Raw genomic sequence first — 20,744 nt, 5'->3', positions numbered from 1 at the left:
AGCCCTCCCCGCCCACCCTGCCTTTCCCACTGGCCACACTGTGAGGTCCCTCTTTTGAGTAAAGTGTAATTTGCATTCCTTTTTCTTCATTCCCCTGATCCTGGTTTCTAAACATTTATTTCACACTTGCTCCACACTACTTAAATTCCCAGTAAGAATTTGGGCTCAAGAGGTGGTCTGTTTAATGGTGCTATATAACCCAGGCATCTTCAAGGCTTTATCTTAAATGTCATTAAAATCATGGAAAAAAATCTAACAAAAGAAAAAGTATTTATGTGGAGGAAAGGGAAGGGGAAAAAATTGAACCAGTAATTGGAAAGGGGACCCTCTTGGCTACTGTGTAGTATACCTGCAAGCAAAGTCAGGCTGTTAAAATTATCCACCACCAGTTAGCCCTCAAATTGAGCCACTAAGTTGATTCACTTGGGAAGCTAAGAAAAAAAAAAGTAACTAAACAATGTTATGATAAAGCCTCAGTTAGACTCCTGCATTACTAGAGTTGTCACATCATCTTGCTGGCTCTATTAAACTAATGATGCAGTCGAATTGAATGTATGGTTATCTGATGTACAGTTATGCCACAGGAAAGGGAAGTCATAGGAAATAAAATAGAGGAGACTCCATTTTACTTGGAAGCCAGAGAATCAGAAAGCTACATTTCTGTACTTTGTTTCCATGGGAAGGTAGATGGGTATGAAAGAAATTAGTAAGTTATTTATTTTTTAAATGACTTCCAGATTATTTTATTGGATTAATGTGGTATAATTTAGCTCAGCTCATTTTGAGAAATTATTTGTAAGTTTCTATAAAAAGAATTGCTATTTCAAATGATTCAATTAATGACATTTTTTTGGACCACCACCTAATGAGTTGGGGGCATCCTATTTCTTTGGTATTTGGTGTTGCACATATAAGAACCCTGTCGTTAATCAGAAAAACACATTAACTCTAGTACCTCATTCTTCAATCATCCTTGGTATACAACATGAAAATGTGTACAGTTGGTTCTGGAAGCAAATGTGGTTGAGTGGTGGAGCCTCTCATAGGCTGTGTTCCCTTGGGCAAGTCACTCTCTTTCTCTGAATCGTGTTTCCCTCATATTTCTAATGCTCTGAATTTTGTTCACAAGATAGTTGGGAGACCAAAATGAGATAAGATGTCTGAAAGCTCATCACACACCTCACAGCCTCACAGTGCTGGGAATCCCTGGGGCAGTGGTGTGCTGTGTTCACTCACCACATTCTCACCGACTACACCCTTGCTCCGCGAACCTGGCCATGGAAGTCAGGAAACTTGAGAGCACAGCCTGACGGTGCTGTCAACAGCTGTGGCCTCAGGTTCCTCAGCAGTAGAGAGGGATTGGGGCCAGGCCATCTCCAGGTGCCTTTCCAGGGCTCATGTTCCCTGCAGAGCTGGATAATCTGTGGTCCTCATCTTAGAGACTTCTAAAAATATAGCCATTTCTCTCCTGCTCCAAAATCTGACGGTGAAACGGAATCACAGTAGAAAGGATCTCTGGGGGCAGGTCAAGCGTCCTTCCTGCTCGAGGCAGTAGGACTGGGCTTTCTGCCCGGTGAGCTTCGGGGTTCCTTCACAAGCCCATATTGCCTCTAGTTTCTGGTATTTGCTGCCACCTGCTGGTTACCCTCCTTCAGAGCAGCTAAAAGCTCTGGAAATGAGAGGACCACCTTGCCTCCCATGATGCAGAGTGATTCAGCTGAGCACTGAGTCACTGACAGGCATCTGCCATGGGGGTGCTTCCATCAGAAATAAGACGCACGTGTGCTGTGGGCCGCTGTGGAGGAAATAACGGAAGTTTATTAGTCTCAACCTCGACCTCTGCTTTGAAACTTGGGAAGCACACTGTTGGCCAGGGTTCCTAACAGTTCTGTTTCCTTCTGGGCTGTGTTTACCCTTCCAGCTCTCCGAGTCCTCTTCCTCATGTTCCTCCATCCACTCTATGGACACAGCTTCCTCAGGGATGTCGTCCTTGATGAACCCCCTCTCCTCCCCTCCGCCCTGCAACAACAACCCGAAAATCCACAAGCGCTCTGTCTCTGTGACATCCATTACCTCGACAGTGCTGCCCCCCGTTTACAACCAACAGAACGAAGACACCTGCATAATCCGCATCAGCATAGAGGACAACAATGGCAACATGTACAAGAGCATCATGGTAAGGCTCTCAGACCGACACCCGAGTACTCACGTGCCGTGTCAGCACATATACGTGCGTTCACACAAAATGAGTATGTGCCACGTGCATCAATGCCAAAATCTCCCTGGATATAGACTAATGATGTATAAAATCTGCATATCAGCAGTGCGTATAGGATATAATTTTTACGTCTTAAAAGTTGCTAAACCTTATTCATCCGGGTCAGTATCACCCTCTTCAAAACTCTCGGTTGAGATGACTACATAAATGCATCCCAGGGAAGATGCCACTGCTGCACGCCTCCTTGCAGGTCTTCCTGGGGATTAACGTGTCTGCGTTTATCACTGAATTGCTGTGCATTCTTAGCAATCTCCTCGGTGGTGGCAAAGTTTTCTCCTTTAGTCACTTGGACTCAGACTTAGTAAAGTGGGTGATCAAGCTGGACATACAGTTTGCGTCCACGAGGAGCTATGCTTATAAATAAGACACCTTCTTGAGCTTCCTGTAAAAACTGTTTCTGAGCACAGTCCCAAAAATGTGTTGAATAATGGCAGTCTTTTTGGAAAACGTACAGAGCCTCTCCTGGTAATAATGTTGGGTGTGTAAGGTCTGGTGTGTTTATTACAAGAATAGACTCCTTATCTTAAAGGATATATCATGTATTGAAAAGCAGACTCTCCTTTGCAGTAAAACCCCACAGTAAAATGCAAATCTCGCATCTCTCCGCATCTTCATGACTTGCCTTCTTCGAGCCACACTGACTGCTTATAAGCTCAGCTTTGAATATGATGTAAGTGATAAGGAGTCACTGTCTTTTAACATCTGAAGAAAAGCTTTACTAAAGCATTCACTGAATCAACAAAATATTTCTTGAACATTAGTTGTGTACTAGTCATTGGACCAGGCTTTGGGAACAGGGAGATGAATGAGACATTTCTGTCTTTGAGGAACTTATAATCAAAAAGGAGATCATAAAGCATTTTTCAAAACGTATTAAATACTTTAATAGAGGTCAGATCAGATTGTAAAGGGCCTGCGGGCCTCATGAAGGAGTTTGTGTTAATCTTGCAGTAGAGTCTTATGGCAGGCTTTTAGGTGGCGATCAGATTTGTTCTTTAGAGAAGTAGCTGGCATTGTGGAGACCTGATTCAGAAGTGCAGGGGGAGTAGATTGGAGGTGGCGGAGCGAGTTAGAAGCTGCCATTATATTCCATGTAGGACGTGTTAAGGGTTTGAATGATGGTCATGTGGCTGGAGATGGTATGGATTTTTGCAAGATTTTTCTAAGTTAGAATTATGGAATTCATCCATTTAGTTATGAACTTTTTGGTTACTGTTCTGGGGGAGTGGAAGAGGGAGGACGAAAGGTTGTCCAGGCAGCCGGATGGTTGGTGGTCCCGTCCAGTGCAGTGTAACTACTGGAGCAGGGGGTTTGGGGTGCACTTAATCCAAGGTCACCACAGGACATCCAAATGGCATCAGCTAGTAGATGGTGAGAAACACAGGTTGGTGCAAGGCTGGTGGTGCTGGGGTCGAAAGCTGGGAGTTGTCCAGCTCCACCGGCTGGATGCGGTCATGCAGCAGCGAGTGAGGAAGGGCTGAGGCGGAACCCACGTGGTAGTGAGGGAGGGGCGCCACCAGGCAGCTGAGGTCATCAGTCGTATTATTGTATCTTCAGGGTGGTTTACTCACATGGCTTCTCTCACATATGCCAACCAGGGGAGTAAGTGCCAGCTGGGTAACTACGGTGTCTCTGAACTAAAAGGAACCGAGAGCTGAACACGCAGCGATGTGGATGAATCTCTAAAACACCACGTTGAGCCAAAGAAATCAGATATCCCGCATCCTGCCGGAGTCTGATCTTTCAAAAGCAGGCCCAACCTGTGGCGTTAGAAAACTAAGCTCCGGGGAGGGCACAGGGGATGTTTCCATTCCTATTTAAGGTGTAGGAGGGTGACACCCAAGCACCGTTCAGTATCGTAATCACTAGCCACAGGTGGTGGCCGAGCATTTGAAATGGGCAAAGTCCAAATTGAGATATGCTGTGTGAAATACACACCAGGTATTTGAAGGCTTGGTACAAAAAATAACAATAATGAGAACGTAAAATATCTTATTAACAATTTTGTATTGATTTTATGCTGATACAATATTTTGCACATATTGGGTTAAGTAAAATATTAAAATTTCCCTTTTGAAAAAAATTTAAATGTGGCTACTAGGTATTTAAAATCACGGATGAGGGACTTCCCTGGCGGTCCAGTGGTTAAGACTTTGCCTTCCAACGCAGGGGGTGTGGGTTCGATCCCTGGTCGGGGAGCTGAGATCCCACGTGCCTCGCAGCCAGAAAAAACATAAAACAGAAGCAATATTGTAACAAATTCCATAAAGACTTTAAAAATGGTCCACATTAAAAAAAAACTAAAAAAATAAATAAAAATAAAATAAAATAAATTAATTAAATTACAGATGAGACTCGAATTATATGTATCTACTGGCCAGTGCTGGTTCAGGATATCAGCGTAAGGCTGCACGGCTGAGCTGTTAGTATTGTCTGTGATCATCATTTCCCCGCAGTAGCGTTTATGGTACAAAGTGACAGACTCTCAAGGAAAGCCCTCGGCCAGCCCATCCTTGTTTGGACACACCTGGGGAGGTTTAAGGTAAAACAAGCGTAGCCTGGTTTTCTCCTTAGGTAGGTTTAAAGCTGATAACTTAACATTAACCACCTTAACCCAACAACCATCCCCCAAGTTGGTGTCCTTTCTCCTCTGGCTTTTTATGCTCCTGGACCAGTTTGATCCAGCTGCAGGAGTACTTCCTTTAGACTATAAAAAATTTATTTTTCTCCTTTAGAATTTTGTATGCATCTCTTTCTCCCTTGTGTAAGGAGGTGCCAGATGTTTTGGTAACAGACCCTTGAGCACGGTCTTTGTCACTTATAGGGACCCCATTGTAATGCATATTGTTTACTGAATCACAAATACAGCTGCTGCCCCAGATTGGAGGGAGGCCTGTGGGCCCAGACATCCTTGGGCTCACGATAACAGTTTCTTGGAAAAAATCAGACTACTATGTCGTCATCTCTTCTTTTTTTCGGCTGTCTCTCTCTTACCTCTTGGTGAGAACAGATTTTTTTTTTTTTTTTTTTTTCTTTTGTGATACACGGGCCTCTCACCGCTGAGGCCTCTCCCGTTGTGGAGCACAGGCTCCGGACGCGCAGGCCCAGCGGCCATGGCTCACGGGCCCAGCCACTCTGCGGCATGTGGGATCCTCCCGGACCGGGGCACGAACCCGTGTCCCCTGCATCGGCAGGCGGACTCTCAACCACTGCACCACCAGGGAAGCCCAGCTTTTATTTTTAAGTAAGAATAATGTGTGTTTCATTTTGCTTTCTTTCAAATTTAAAGAAATCACCCAAGGGATAGTACATAAGTCAGCCCCCTTTTCCTGTTGCTCTGAGCACCCTGAGAATAGCTGGCTGATGGGCAGAGATGAAGGGGAGAATTGGGGTGAGAGGAGGCTTAACTTGCACTTTAAAAAATGTTAGATTTATTATTTTTAAACACTTAGAAGCTCATTTTTATTGAAGCGTAATTTACATGTAATTACATACATAGATCTGAAGTGTTCAGTTCTTTGAGTTTTTATAACTGTAACCATATATATGTATACATATAGTTACATATGTATACTTCTGTTATATAACCACCACCCCAAGTCTAGATAAATAACATTTTTTATCCGCCCCGTCCAAAATTCCCTTATGCCCCTTCAATCCTGCTTTAACCTTAGTTGAAGATAGGGTTAGCTAGTTTTCTAACCCCACAGGTTAATTTGGCCTGTTTTCGAAAGAACAGACTCCTGCAGCGTGTCATCTTCTGCGTCTGCTTTCTCTGGCTCACCCGTGATGTTTGTGAGATGCATCACATTGTTGCATGTTTCAGTTCTCAGCTCCCTCTAGCTGCTGAGTCGTGCTCTTATCGTGAACGCACTACACTGTCTTTATCCTCCCCTGTTCTCCTATTGATGGAGATGCAGGTTGATTCCACTTTGGGGCTGTTACGAATAAATCTGCTATGAATGTTTGTGTACAAGTCCTTTCGTGGACATAATGCTTTTATTTTTCTTGGTAGATACCTAGGGGTGGGATTCCTGGGTTGTAGAGCCACTTGTGCTTTTTGAAATGGTCAGTGTGCAGAACCGTGGCCGTTCTGACCCACAGGTTGTAACCAGTGCTCAACAGGTGAGGATAATTTTGGCCCAGGACTGCAAACGCTGTGCATTTTTCACAATTCCCTCATATATATTCTTCCACCGGAACCTCCATTGGAACTGGCAAGGCACCCAGTCTCTCTGTTTTGATGGGGTTAAGACACTGTGGCTCTGAGAGAGCAGGTGACCGAGAGAAAAGATGACCTGTTATCTGAGGATGGAGCCAGGACTGGAACTTAGGAGTGCTGGCTCTTGGTCCTTTCTCATTCCACCTGGCCATTTCTCCCAGGAAGGCACAAGACAGCAAGAATAAGAAGGTCAGCACAACTCTTCCAGGAGACATGAAGCTAAATGCTTTACACACCCTTTCATTGTCTTTCCAGTTGACGAGCCAGGATAAAACTCCCGCCGTGATCCAGAGGGCGATGTTGAAGCACAATCTGGACTCGGACCCGGCTGAGGGGTACGAGCTGGTACAGGTCATCTCGGAGGACAAAGGTAGGCGCGTGTTCCTTCTCAAGGCAGATTGCCCCAGTGTGAGAAGACGGGAAGTGGACACAATGTCTTTCTTAAGTGGAACCAAGTGAGGGTTGTTGTTTTTTTCGGTACGCGGGCCTCTCACTGTTGTGGCCTCTCCCGTTGCGGAGCACAGGCTCCGGACGCGCAGGCTCAGCGGCCATGGCTCACGGGCCCAGCCGCTCCGCGGCATGTGGGATCTTCCCGGACCGGGGCACGAACCCGCGTCCCCTGCATCGGCAGGCGGACTCTCAACCACTGCGCCACCAGGGAAGCCCAAGTGAGGGTTTTTAATCACGCTAGGGTGGAGCTGCCGGGAGCCATATGCCATCACCTCGCTTGTAGAATCAAGCGTCTCAGGCTGGTCCCCCAGCAACCCTTGTTGCTTTCTGCGGTTTTGCTGAGTGTTCCTCCCGCCCGTTCTCTGTAAACTTCTCCTCAAGCCTTCCTGTAGGAAGAGGTCGCTCCCTGTGTCAGGAGTTGGGGGATGGACGGGGTCTGTTGGCTCTTTGCAGACGGCCACGCACCTCCATTAACCAATAGTGTGTGTCCAGAAAGGCCACAGTTCCTGCGATAGTTTCTCATGGTTTCAGTTAACCACTTATGAGAGTCTGTCCTTCAGTTATCTTTATTCATGATTGATCTTCAAGCGGCAAAAGCTTCCAGCGCCAGGATTGGAAGGTTCTTTACCTCACACTTACTGAGGCAAAGAACTGGTGATTATGAAATGCTCCAGTTTGCCTAGGAGTCCATTAGTTGAAGAAATCCCTTTTATGAAAACTCCAGGCACATAATCCCCCTGCATGTATCGATTTGCTAATCTGAATTGGGGTTGTATTTGTTGAGGGGTAGGAGGCGAGCTGGTAGGTAACTCCTCTATGCCGTGTCACATCCAAGAAGGAGACTCAGGCAGACTGAGTCTCTTTTCCAAGTGCACAAGGAACAGCCAATACTGTTGACTGAGGCCAACCCTGTCTGCTGACAGACCCAGCACAGACCAATGCAAGTGTCTCAAGGGAGGGCTGTTCCCCAACAAGCATTCCCCCTAGAAAGGAAAAGAAGAATTATACAAGGCGGGGATGATGGAAGGGAGCAGTTATTCATACTCCATTTGACCAACAAATCACCCAGGGCTAGATCTCGGGCCCCGACGAGAGTAGGCGAAGTTGGAGCCGTACCTTTTCTTAGCGATGAAAAACTATAGCCTCTGAGAAAATTCTTGGAAGTTTTCTTTCATCCAGCTGAGCCCAAGGTCGTGGGGCAAACCTTTCTCAGTTTCATCTTTTAATGTAGTTACTGTTAAAAGTCCAAGCCTGAAAAGTGGTCTCTTGGGTTTTACCGTGTCGTCCACAAACCAACACGCCAAGGTGAAGCCAGTGGGTGTGAAGGTCCAGGAGTCCCGGAATGCAGCTGGGGCCCAGCTTCACCAGCTGTGTGGTGGCAGGTGGGCTGCTTGACCTCCCTGGGCCTTGGTCCTTAATTAGTTAAATGGCGACAATACCCTACTGGTTCCTTGTGCATCATGGGTGATTATGACAGGAAATAACGCACCCCAAAGTGTACCGTATTGGAGATATGTTGATATATAGCTGTGAGGTAGGTTGTTACTGACCCAGGAATATGTGGGCAGGAGACTGGGGACACTTGAAGGGAGTTATCCTTTATGGAACATTTGTGCAAAATGTAGCGGAGTCACGCAGAACCTGATTGCATCAGTCGTGCTGTGGAATCTCAGTGGTCGAAGTTAACATAAGGTCGACTTAACCCAGTTCTGCAGGCAGACACCTGTCCTGGTTGCCTCCGTCACTCCACTGCCACAAAGCAAGACTTGCACATTTTACCTTTTTTATTCCCTGTTGGTTTTTTAAGCTATCCATTACCCCTGAGTGCTAAAGAGTAATAGCTTCTTTTAAAAATAAAAATGAATTCAGATCACTTTGCTCAGTAACTTCATATTATGCTTGGAATAATCCTTGTTCAAAAACTGCAGCTATCTATATAGGTGGGAGTCACTGCAGTAGGCAATGGTTTAAATGTTAAGAGATAGATACTGTCTTATTTGGTTGCCCTTTAATATTAAAATGCAAGTTCTTAAGGAAGCAAGGCCTCAAATGGTGTAACATACTGGTTTGATTTGGGATTAATTAAAAAAATATTTTGATTTTCCAAGTAAAGAGTTCTGGAAAACGGTGTAGATTTTCTGCCTTTTTCCCGTGTTATTGGATTCGCTTAGTCTCTGTGAAAAACTGCATAGTGGAGTGGAAAATGGCCTGCGGGAGGCTGGAAACCCGGGTTTGGGTCCCAGTTCTGCCCCTGACGAGCTGTGCTCTTGGGAATGTCTTTTAACTCCTGTAGGCCTCTGCTTCCTACTGCACTTCCTTCCAGCTAAAACATCCTGCATTTGCGCATTTGGTTCGTGGCTTGAATTTCTAAGATTGGATTCGCACTTAGGTTTTTTAACTTGGGATTGGGAAATTGTTGGAACCGATTTGCGGGGAGGGAGTGGTGGTCACTGTCTGGTTCCGTTTGCATTCCAGGGACAAAGGGCCATAGTCCCAGCCGTGTGTCTGAGCAGAATTTCCACCTGCCACGGTCAGTGCTGGGCTGACCTACACGAGCTGACTACCTTCTCTTTCCTCATCTTTTTTAGAACTCGTGATCCCAGACTCGGCAAATGTCTTCTATGCCATGAACAGCCAAGTGAACTTTGACTTCATCTTACGCAAAAAGAATTCTGTGGAAGAGCAAGTAAAACTTCGTAGCCGGACCAGCCTGACGTTGCCCAGGACAGCCAAACGGGGCTGCTGGAGCAACAGACACAGCAAAATCACCCTCTGAAAGGAGAGACCAGTGGCCCCTTGCTTGCCAAAGGCAGGGTGGGGCTGAGAACAGGCCGTGGTGATTGCAGCTACCACCCAGTGTTAGAGGATCATTGGTGAGGTGGACAGATATTTATTGAGTACCTCTGGTGTGCAAGGCACTATGACAGGCGTCGTGGGGAAATCGGAGATGAACTTGACACGAAAAGGATGATTCTCTTTGACCTGAGACCGAAATGCAAAATTACCCACATTTATAAATATATATGTATGTACACATATTTGGTATGTGTGTGTATATATATAAATATGAGGGACTTATGGGATATTCTGGACTATGGAGAAACAAATTTGCACAATGGCCTGGGAAGTCGAGGTCACTTTTTACAGGGAACTAGAAGGAACTGAGAACCTCGTCTCATACCTTCCAAGTAAACGGAATCAACCCTAGGAATACAGAGTGTCCTTTATGCCAGTATTATAAGCAGTCCAAACTATTTTTATAAAGGGAGAGGATTACTTTCTCGATCAAGTGCCACCAGAAAAGAACAACCGCAGAGGCGGGAACTGCCACGGGCTGAATGAAAGGCCTCCTCGGAAAGGCTTTGGATGAGCCAGTGGCTTTGACCTCTGCTTGCATCGGCCAATTTCTGCTACCCCAGGGAGGGCTAGGAGCAGCTTTGGAGGACTGTCTGAGCCACTGGTCCAGCCGTTGTGACACCTCTGGAGGCAACACAAGCCCATTTTGATTTCTGGCAACTTCATTGTTTGTTTCCCCCCCCCCCTAAAGAACATATCACAATCATTCTTGCACATACAGCCATGTTCTTTGGTAACTTATCAGCCAGAAAGGAAAGCACAAAAGGAGGATGACTCATGTGGACTCTGATCTGTCTCGGAATGCCACTACTTCATTGTTTTTTTCTGATTGCCTTTTGCATGTGAAACTACATGTCTGCAGTCTTTTGCCATCTGGATCGCAGTACCTCTATATTACGTGCAATTTGTTCCTCAGGTGTAGAAATTCCTACTGCGATTGACTATAACTGATGATTTTGAGCCTGTGAACGACTTCTGAACAGCGATTGCTCTGTGATTAGCCCCTCGGAAGATGTTCACTGCTGAGAGCAGTGTCCTGTTTTACTTATTAACTTTTATAGCCTTCCTGTGCCTAGTCATGGGGAAAGAAATGGGGCTCCGTATATTATCCAACTCGTTTCTAAAGAGGTACATTCTTCCAGATGGAATCAATAACTTTTTTTTTTTTCAGGTTTCCACACTTGGTATCACAGTATCACTGTTAAGTGACACTTTTGTCTCCAGTACCACCATCATCCTCTCCCTTCCAAATCTGAGCTGTGGCTGGGGTTTGAACTACAAAGCCATACGTGGGATGTTGACACGTTTAAGAAGCACTTTCAGAATGTTGTCCTTTTTAAGAAGAAAATTCTCAAAATACCAGGTTTTTATTCCAAAAATAAAGAATGAACCCAGATATGAAGTGCAGATTGTAACGTGGAGCTTTTTTTTTTCTCCTATCCTGTAAGACAGCTCCCAAAGGTTATGTGTGATCTATGTTACATAAATAGCCATATGAAATCCGCACGAAACACCAGGGAAAGGCTAGAGATTTGTGGCGGTGGACCCAAGAACGAGAATGAGCCAGGAAGGCCTCAGATTTCCTTTAGGTCTTTCTAGATCAGACCGCATTGTAAAGACCGACTGGTTTCAACTAGTTGAAAAGCACTTTTTGTTCTGTGTTTGCGAGGCTGGTTCGATTTGTGCTTCTGTGCGTGGAGGAGGGATGGCCAGGGTGCTAGACGTCATGGGGACTGAAGGAAACATAGCCTCAGCCTGAATTTCTTGGTTGGAAGGTCAAAAAGAAAATGTAGAACTGTTGGCCTGGTTTAGGGCGCGGCTACCAAGACATACGTGTTGTGCCCACGTGCTCGCCTTGTGTATTTATACTGTACATGTAGAGTCTAGATTTCTATACTGCAATGTAAAATATATATATATATTTTTCCTTTTTTAAAAAAGACAATGGAAGTTACAAGTAGATAAAACATAGCCTCATTTATTTAATGCCACTTTAAATGTCTTAAATTTGTTTCCTGGTGGACAGCCGGGTTAATACTTTTAGCTGCTCACATATGCTTGTCTTTCTGCATCTCCATCATCTGTTTACCTTTCGGTCAAATTAATAAACTGGCTTGGGACTTGGTTGGCATGTGCGGCCAGACCCAAAGGGATTGTATCTGGAGTATTAATCTGGTGGATCTGGGTTCCAGGTATGTCAAGGAGCATTTTGGAAGCCCATGCTGGTTCAGTTGGAGGGAGCAGAGGGAAAGCCAGTGGCACAGTTAGGAGGGACCCTCTCCACTGGTAAGTGTCATGCGCATTTAGGGGAAAGAATGACGTCTTAGGAGACTGCCATCAGATGTGATGCCTTGCTGGACAGCATTCTTAGGAGTAGTTTGGCTGGGGACACCTTGTATAAAATCAAACTTAGAGTTGGGATCCAAGGCAGTACTTTGCCTTCTTTTTGACAGCCTTTCCTGAGTCTCCAATTGCTACCATCTGCACAATTCTTGAAACCGTCCACGGTGCTCCGGAAGCCGGGAGGGCCTCTGTGGAGGAAGGAAACAAGGTCTTCCCAAAAGGCAGCTTCATTCAACAGATGCATGTTGTCATTCCGTCACATTGTTTCCAAAAAAAAAAAAAGGGATTCCTAAATGGATCCAAATTATCAAGTTTTCTGGGTCCTTTCTGGGATAGTGGAGAAAGCCAAGTAGGTGTTTTAATAATCGATAATATGGGCAGGAAAAAAAGGGATTTCTATGTCTGGCACTAGGTGACTATGTTTTCAAGATCATTTGGGAAAATGGGTTCCCTTGTTTTGCCTCCCTGTAGAAGCAGCTTGGTGAGATTTTGCCTGAAGGAATAATGTCTTAAAATTTCCTTCTTTGGAGCCTTTTCAAATTTGCCACGCAGCACAGGACCATTAGAGGCATACAGTATTTATTTTTAGTGGTATCGAGAAGTTGCCCCGACGTCAACCCTCTTTTTCTACAGGGCTGCCGCAACGGCACCAGTTACAACCTGTATCCACAGTTCCACTATGAAAAGTTATTTCTGTGCTGTTTTGAGTTACCATTTCCCCTAGGATCTCTGTTAAAATGAAATAATTCTGGAAGGGATTATTAGGCTAGCCTAGGCTAAAGTAACAAACCATGAAATCTCAGTAACTTAAGATATGACACGTTGAAAACTGAACTAGGTATTGCAAATCGGGCAGCTCTCCTTAGCGGCTCCAAGGGTCCAGGCAGCTTCCGTCTTGCAACTCCGCCATCTCAGATTTTTCTTTCAACTCCCAGTGATGGTAGAGAGAACTCACAACTCTTCCTGACTGCCTTAGACGAAAGGGACCACATCACTTCCATTCACAGTCCATTGGCCAGTCTATGGCCCCAATCTAAACGCAGGGGAGGTGGGGAAGTGTAGGAGGGCACCTGGAGTAGACGAGCATTTCCGTCCCCGCAAAAAGGAGTTCTGTCTTCTCACTAGGGTGCATGGCTTTGTTCATCTTCCCACATTCTCCGAAAAGTGTTTGGAGGAGATGGCAGTGAGGACTTGAGATGGGGGCTGCACAGAGCAAAGGAAGGGTTGAAGAAAGAGAGGTGCTCAAAGGAGGAGAAAAAACAAGAGTAATTTAATTTTGTTTAGAATTAGCCTTATAGAATTTATTCCTAACATGCGGTCGCCACCAATTTACATGCTTCTCATGTGGTCCCTACTTTAAACTAGGAGCTACTTTACAGACGTAGTTGTATGTCAAATTTTAAAAAATCTAGGAAATTTAAAGTGTTTCCACATAAACTGTGAGATTCAAATAGAAGCCAAATTTAGTTCATTTAAGACTCTGAATTAGAAAACCACCACTTGGTGTGGTTTCTCAACATCTCTACCCAGAAAACTGTGTGGAGGCAATTCACTTATTTAACAGTTTGAGGTATTTAACATTTTCTTAAGAGTTGGAAGGAATCTTACAAAAATCACGTAGTCCTCGCCCTTGTATTACAGATCCCGGGGCTGAGGCCCAGAGCAGTTATGTCACTTGCCAAAGGTCAAGCGCAGGGCTCTGAATGACCAAACCCTGCTATGTGGGTGTCACAGTGGACTGGGCTTTCCTGACAGATGCTCCTCTACAGCCTGCTGGAGCTGGACAGGATGCCTGGGGTCTGTTGGCTCTATCCCCAGCCTTCCAACCATGTGAATTTCCACAGGCTACCTTGGTTAGATGTGCATCGGGTTGGTTCTGTCAAGTCTCCAAGGAGAGATCTGCTGCTGGTCGGAGAACTGCTGCCTGATATCCTGAGCATCATTTCATCTTGCAGATGGGGAGACGGGGCCGTAAGGACCAGGATGGCATTGCGAGTTAACTCCCACCTAGGATGCATGATGAACCCGTGGGGTGGGTGAAAAGCACCAACTGAATGAGGAGTTAAAGGAGCAAACACCAGTGATCAGTATCGAGTACTTCGTCACAGTTTCCTCAAAAGAAATCATTTTTATTCCTACAATTGTCTCAACTCAGAGCAACATTTTGTGCTGCAGTCACAATCTCCCACACAAAGGGTACCGGTAAGTCAAGTTGAAAAAAGACGAAAAGTAAATGATTTAAACTGTTTCTAGATTGCTCCAGCCGTTTTAAAAAAAGATGGGCTGGCCAAAAAGTTCGTTCGGGCTTTTCATACCAGCTCCTGGAAAAACCCGAACGAACTTTTTGGCCAGCCCAATACCAGGGCACCAGTTTCAAAATGGGAGAGAAGCAGTCTAAATGGGAGAAGCATTCTAAATAATACCTTGCCCCCAGAGGTCTACTTCTGATGATCCTCGTTTATATAACATCTGACACCCAAGCCTCCAGCAAGCCAGCGAATTGGTCTAATCAGCTAAAAAAAAAATTAATAGATGAGATTTCATAGATGAGAAGTAAACAGGGGATGGGGTTACCGAGCTTCTTTATACATCAGGCTGTGTGTGTATGAGAGAGAGAGCGACAGAAACATTAGATGTTAGTGAGGAAACAAGAAATGAGGCAAACTCTCTCTCTAGAAGCTTTGCATGGTTGCAGTTTGGTGTGGGTGGGATCTGACTGCCTAGCTCTTGACTCCCAGCCCACTTACTATCTTAGGCAAGTCATTTAGCTATTGCTTCATCTAAAAAGTGGGGATTGAAAATAGTTCCTACTTCTGGAGGTTCATGTAGTATATTACATTACACAGCACATGTAAAGAAAGCACTTCCCTCTGGTGCTTACTTTAAGAGTTCACTGCTGTTATTCCCGGGAAGCTTGTGGCCTAAGGTGGGGGGGCGTGCTGTCTTCATAGAAGCCCTCCAGCCTCCTTCCCTAATAAGCAATGACACAGGGCAGATGTGACACTCAGACATGGGACTTCAGATGCTTGAACAGCACCCTGGGAAAACTGAGCCTGCTGCTGCTTTGGGGAAAGATTGACTCACAGAGCTGGAGGGCAGCCAGGGCTCCTGCAGCTTGCTCCACAGACCCGCTCCAAAGAGGCTGGGGAGAGGGGAGTGTGGGCCCAGCGCAGCCCTGACCACAGTGCCTCCTGGCGGGGCTGAGGCTGCACAGGGACACACACTGGGCGGACTCGGAAGGAAGCCACTGGCCCGTGTGAAACGGCCCTGAGCTGGAGCATCCCCCTCCCAGAGCCTAAGGTGATTCCTGTCAGGGTCCCCACCTTCTCTGGATTCCTTCTGTGGTCAGGGGGGGAACAGGTCTCTCACCAGAAGCTGAGCCCCCATTCCCCTGTTCTCCCAGACCTGTATCTTTCTTTCCCTGCAGAATGGGGCTCTCTGCTCTGACTCTCCCTCTGCCCAGGGATGACTCACATGCAGGACAGTGAATTGTTGCTGTTCCACAGGCACTGGGGGCCCTGGGCATCCCAATTATTCCTTTGCATGCTGTCCAGCTCACTGCCACCTCAGCCTCTCCCATTGTTGCAGGTTTGCAAGGATAAAATAGTCATTTTAAGGGCTTGGGTTGCCACTTCAATTCCAAGCCTCTCCTACTATTTTTTTTCCCTCTGGTTCCCTCCCTTTCCAGCCTGTGCACCAGGCTCACTTCTCCACTAATGAGCCTGAATCTGTTTTCTTATCCCTTTGGCCCTTGCACTTCTCTCCTGGACTTGAACCTCCGTGCTGTGCCCTGGAAGCTGCCTCTTTCCTCTCCCCTCTAATTCCCTAAGGTCTGCACCCCTCATCTGTCCCCTCCCTGCTCAGCTATGGGCATGGTTTCCTCCCTGTGGCCATTCTAAACAGTAATATCCCCTTCAAGTCTTCCCAATTCATGCTGGCATTTTACAGAGCAGTTAAAACCCTTCAGACCACACCATCAATACAAACATCTCAACTCCTGTCTGAGGGTCTTCCCCAAACTGCCAGTTCCCTTTGGGAGAGGACACTTTGTCACAAGTTATTTTCTAATCTTCTCTGAAGAACAGAGAGCAAGGGCTGTCCAGGACACTGAAAATCATGTTTCCTCATGAGCAAGAGCCCAGATGCCTACCCAGCCTCCCCTAGAACAGGAAGCACCCAGAGGAGCCTCCTCTGGACCATCAGGGGGTGGGGCACGAAGCTGGTGTTCAGACATAGAGATTGTGGTCAAAGTGCCCACAGCAGAGGAAGCCAAGCTGAAGAAACTCCAGGGAGGGGCAGAAAAAATAAACTCAGTAAATTAAAGAGAAACCAGTGTTCAGAGGTGATCCTTCATTCTTTCCATCCCTTTTGAGGGCATACGGGAAGGCGGTTTGGGGCTGTGAGTGGCCTCCCTGGTGTGGCAGGAGGGACCCGAGCTAAGATCATCTCAATATCAGTACACCTACGGGTGGAGGCTAAGACACAGGCCATCTTAGGCAAATCTATAGACCAGAAAGGAAGCCACTTTCCAGCCCAACAACAAATTTTAATGGAGCCATTCCACCACTTGCCTGGAACCCATTCAGTATTTAATAATTCTTCCTGAAAGCACACCTAAACTCTTCATGCTGCAATTCAAGCCATTTCCTCATTCCGTTTGCATAAGAAGAGAAGGCACCATTTTCTCCTCCCACCAGGAAGCCTGCACAAGCCTCTAAACCAGCCTCACCCACCAGGGGGCAGACACCAGAAGCAAGAAATATACAGTCCCACAGCCTGCGGCGCTAAGTCTACAAATACCCTACCCTGGGACCAGCTGGTGCCCAGACACTGGGTGATGAGAGGGAAGTGGACTGCTGGGACACATAGGACATCCTACAGCAGAGGCCACTTCTCCAAGGTCAAGAAATGTAACTAACCTTCCACATATATAAAAATACAAATAGAAGTTTAGACAAAATGAGATGGCAGAGGAATAAGTTCCAGATGAAGGAACAAGATAAAACCCCAGAAGGATAACTAAGTGATGTGGAGATAGGCTATCTACCTGAGAAAGCATTCAGAGTAATGATTGTAAAGATGACCCAAGAACTCAGGAAAAGAATGGATGCACACAGAGCACAGAAGTTACAAGATGTTTTTAACAAAGAGTTAGAAAAAATAAAGAACAACCAAACAGAGTTGAAGAATACAATAACTGAAATGAAAAACACAAGAAGGAATCAATAGCAGAATAAATGAGGCAGAAGAACAGATAAGTGAGCTGGAAGACAGAGTGGTGGAAATCACTGTCATGGGATAAAATAAAGAAAAAAGAATAAAAAGAAAAAAGCACAGTCTGAGAGACCTCTGGGACAATATCAAACGCACCAACATTCACATTATAGGGGTCCCAGAAGAAGAATAAGAGAAAGAGCCTGAGAAGATATGTGAAAAGATAATAGCTGAAAACTTCCCTAACATGGAAAAGGAAACAATCACCAAAGTCCAGGAAGCACAGAGAGTCCCATACAGGATCAATACAAGGAGGAACACACCAGGACACACAGTAATCAAATTGACAAAAATTAAAAATAAAGAGAACATATTAAAATCAACTAAGGGAAAAACAACAAATAATATACAAGAGAATCCTCATAAGGTTATCAGCTTATTTTTTAGAAGAAACTCTGCAGGCCAGAAGGGAGTGGCATGATATATTTAAAGTGATGAAAGGGAAAAACCTACAACCAAGAATACTCTACCCAGAAAGGCTCCCATTCAGATTTGATGGAGAAATCAAAAGCTTTACAGACAAGCAAAAGCTAAAAGAATTCAGCACCACCAAACCAGCTTTACAACAAATGCTAAAGGAACTTCTTTAGGTGGAAAAGAAAAGGCCACAACTAGGTACAAGAAAATTACAAGATGGGAAAGCTCACTGGTAAAGGCAAACATACAGTAAATGTAGGAAGTCATCCACACACAAATATGATTATCTAAACCAATAATTGTGAGAGGATGAGAGTACAAATGCAGAATCTTGAAATGCATTTGAGATGAAAAGACCAGCAACTTAAAACAATCATATATATACACAAATATCAAAACATACATGTATCAAAACCTCATGGTAATGGTAAACCAAAAATGTATTAATAGATATACACACAAATAAGTAAACAGAATCCAAACACAACACTGAAGATAGTCATCAAAATACAAGAGAGAACAAAAGAGGAAGGGAAGAAAAAAGACCTGCAAAAACAAATCCAAAACAATTAATAAAATGGCAATAAGAACATACATATAGATATGTACATGTATTAAATACTCCAACCAAAAGACAGATAGGCTGAATGGATACAAAAATAAGACCTGTATATATGCTGTCTACAAGAGACCCACTTCAGATCTAGAGACACATACAGACTGAAAGCGAGGGGATGGAAAAAGGTATTCCATGCAACTGGAAATCAAAAGAAAGCTGGAGTAGCAGTACTCATATCAGACAAAATAGACTTTAAATTAAGACTGTTACAAGAGACAAAGAAGGACACTACATAATGATCCAGGAATCAATCCAAGAAGAAAATATGACAATTGTAAATATATATGCACCCAACATAGGAGCAACTCAATATATATAAGGCAAATGCGAACAGCCATAAAAGGCAAAATCAACAGTAACACAATAATAGTGGGAGACTTTAACACCCCACTTACATCAATGGACAGAACATCCAGACAGAAAACTCAGTAAGGAAACACAGGCCTTAAGTGACACATTAGACTGGATAGACTTAATTGATATTTATAGAGCATTCCATCCCAAAGTAGCAGAATACACATTCTTTTCAAGTGCACATGGAACATTCTCCAGAATACATCTCATGCTGGGTCACAAAGCAAGCTTCAGTAAACTTAAGAAAATTGAAATTGTATCAAGCATCTTTTCCAACCACAATGTTATAAGATTAGAAATCAACTACAAGAAAAAAACTGCAAACCGCCCCCCCCCCACACACAAACACCTGGAGGCTAACCAACCTGCTACTAAACAACCAAAACAATATGCTACTAAACAACTAATGGGTCACTAAAGAAGTCAAAGAGGAAATAAAAAAAAATACCTAGAGACAAATAAAAATGAAAACATAATGATCCAAAACCAATGGGACACAGCAAAAGCAGTTCTAAGAGGGAAGTTTATAGCTATACAAACTTACCTCAGGAAACAAGAAAAACCTCAAATAAACAACCTAAACTTACACCTAAAGCAACTAGAGAAAGAAGAACAAACAAATCCCAAAGTTAGAAGAAAAGAAATCATAAAGCTCAGAGCAGACATAAATAAAATAGAGACTAAAAAACAATAGAAAAAAATCAATGCAACTAAAAGCTGATTTTTTTTTTTTTTTTTTTTTTGGTGATACGTGGGCCTCTCACCGTTGTGGCCTCTCCCGTTGCAGAGCACAGGCTCCAGACGCACAGGCTCAGCGGCCATGGCTCACGGGCGCAGCCGCTCCGCGGCATGTGGGATCTTCCTGGACCGGGGCACGAACCCATGTCCCCTGCATCGGCAGGCGGACTCTCAACCACTGCACCACCAGGGAAGCCCTAAAAGCTGATTCTTTGAAAAGATAAACAAAATTGATAAACCTTTAGCCAGACTCATCAAGAAAAAGGAGAGGGCTCCAAATCAATAAAATTAGAAATGAAAAAGAAGTTACAACTGACACCACAGAAATACAAAGGTTCATGAGAAACTACTACTATCAACTATATGCCAATAAAATAGACAACCTTGAAAAATGGACAAATTCTTAAAAAGGTACAATCTCCCAAGACTTAGCCAGGAAGAAATAGAATATATGAACAGACCAATCACAAGTGCTGAAATTGAAACTGATTTAAAAACTCCCAACAAACAAAAGTCCAGGACCAGATGGCTTCACAGGGAAATTCTATCAAACATTTAGAGAAGAGTTAATACCTATCCTTCTGAAACTATTTCAAAAAATTGCAGAGGAAGGAACATTTCCAAACTCAATGAGGCCACCATCACTCTGATACCAAAACCAGACAAGGATACTACAAAAAAAGAAAATTACAAGCCAATTATCACTGATGAACATAGACACAAAAATCCTCAACAAAATATTAGCAAACAGAATCCAAAAAGACATTAAAAGGATCACATACAATGATCTAGTGGGATTTATCCCAGGAATGCAAGGATTTTTCAATATCTGCAAATCAATCAGTGTGATACCCCACATTAACGAATTGAAGAATAAAAACCATATGATCATCTCAATAGATGCAGAAAAACTTGATAAAATTCCACATCCATTTACAATAAAAACTCGCCAGAAAGTGGGCACAGAGGGAACCTACCTCAACATAATATAGGCCATATATGACAAACCCACAGCTAACATCATACGTAATGCTAAAAGCTGAAAAGATTTCCTCTAAAATCAGGAACAATCAAAAACAAATGGGACCTAATTAGACTTAAAATCTTTTGCACAGCAAAGGAAACCATAAACAAAAAGACAGCCTACAGAATGGGAGAAAATATTTGCAAATGATGCTACTGACAAGGAATTA

The 20,744-nt window shown here is 44.3% G+C and overlaps 2 protein-coding genes across 14 annotated transcripts in view; one reads left to right on the top strand and one right to left on the bottom strand.

Moving 5' to 3' along the window:
• Window positions 1-10,981, top strand: part of RGL1 (ral guanine nucleotide dissociation stimulator like 1) — a 278,994-nt gene extending 268,013 nt beyond the window's left edge. For all 4 annotated transcript variants that reach the window (XM_060295494.1, XM_030849185.2, XM_060295492.2 and 1 more), the window contains 3 exons: window positions 1,922-2,176; window positions 6,756-6,870; window positions 9,539-10,981. In XM_060295494.1, the coding sequence (XP_060151477.1) occupies window positions 1,922-2,176; window positions 6,756-6,870; window positions 9,539-9,726 (558 nt within the window). In that variant the 3' untranslated portion in view covers window positions 9,727-10,981. The remainder of the gene's footprint in view (window positions 1-1,921; window positions 2,177-6,755; window positions 6,871-9,538) is intronic.
• A 227-nt stretch (window positions 10,982-11,208) lies between these two features.
• The window catches only part of COLGALT2 (collagen beta(1-O)galactosyltransferase 2), a 147,916-nt gene continuing 138,380 nt past the window's right edge, over window positions 11,209-20,744 (bottom strand). For 3 of the 10 annotated variants that reach the window (XM_060295498.1, XM_060295505.1, XM_060295517.1), the window contains 3 exons: window positions 19,578-19,761; window positions 13,999-14,662; window positions 11,209-13,352 (listed from right to left, as the gene is read on the bottom strand). The gene's annotated coding sequence lies outside the window, so the exon portion shown is untranslated. The remainder of the gene's footprint in view (window positions 13,353-13,998; window positions 14,663-19,577; window positions 19,762-20,744) is intronic. The other 7 variants (XM_060295504.1, XM_060295512.1, XM_060295510.1 and 4 more) reach the window with 5 other exon arrangements.

This window comes from Globicephala melas, chromosome 1 (genome assembly GCF_963455315.2).
Source record: "Globicephala melas chromosome 1, mGloMel1.2, whole genome shotgun sequence".
Classification (NCBI taxonomy): Eukaryota; Metazoa; Chordata; class Mammalia; order Artiodactyla; family Delphinidae; genus Globicephala; species Globicephala melas.
Note: the sequence above shows the minus strand (reverse complement) of the source record. Positions and strands in the feature narration are given on the sequence as shown.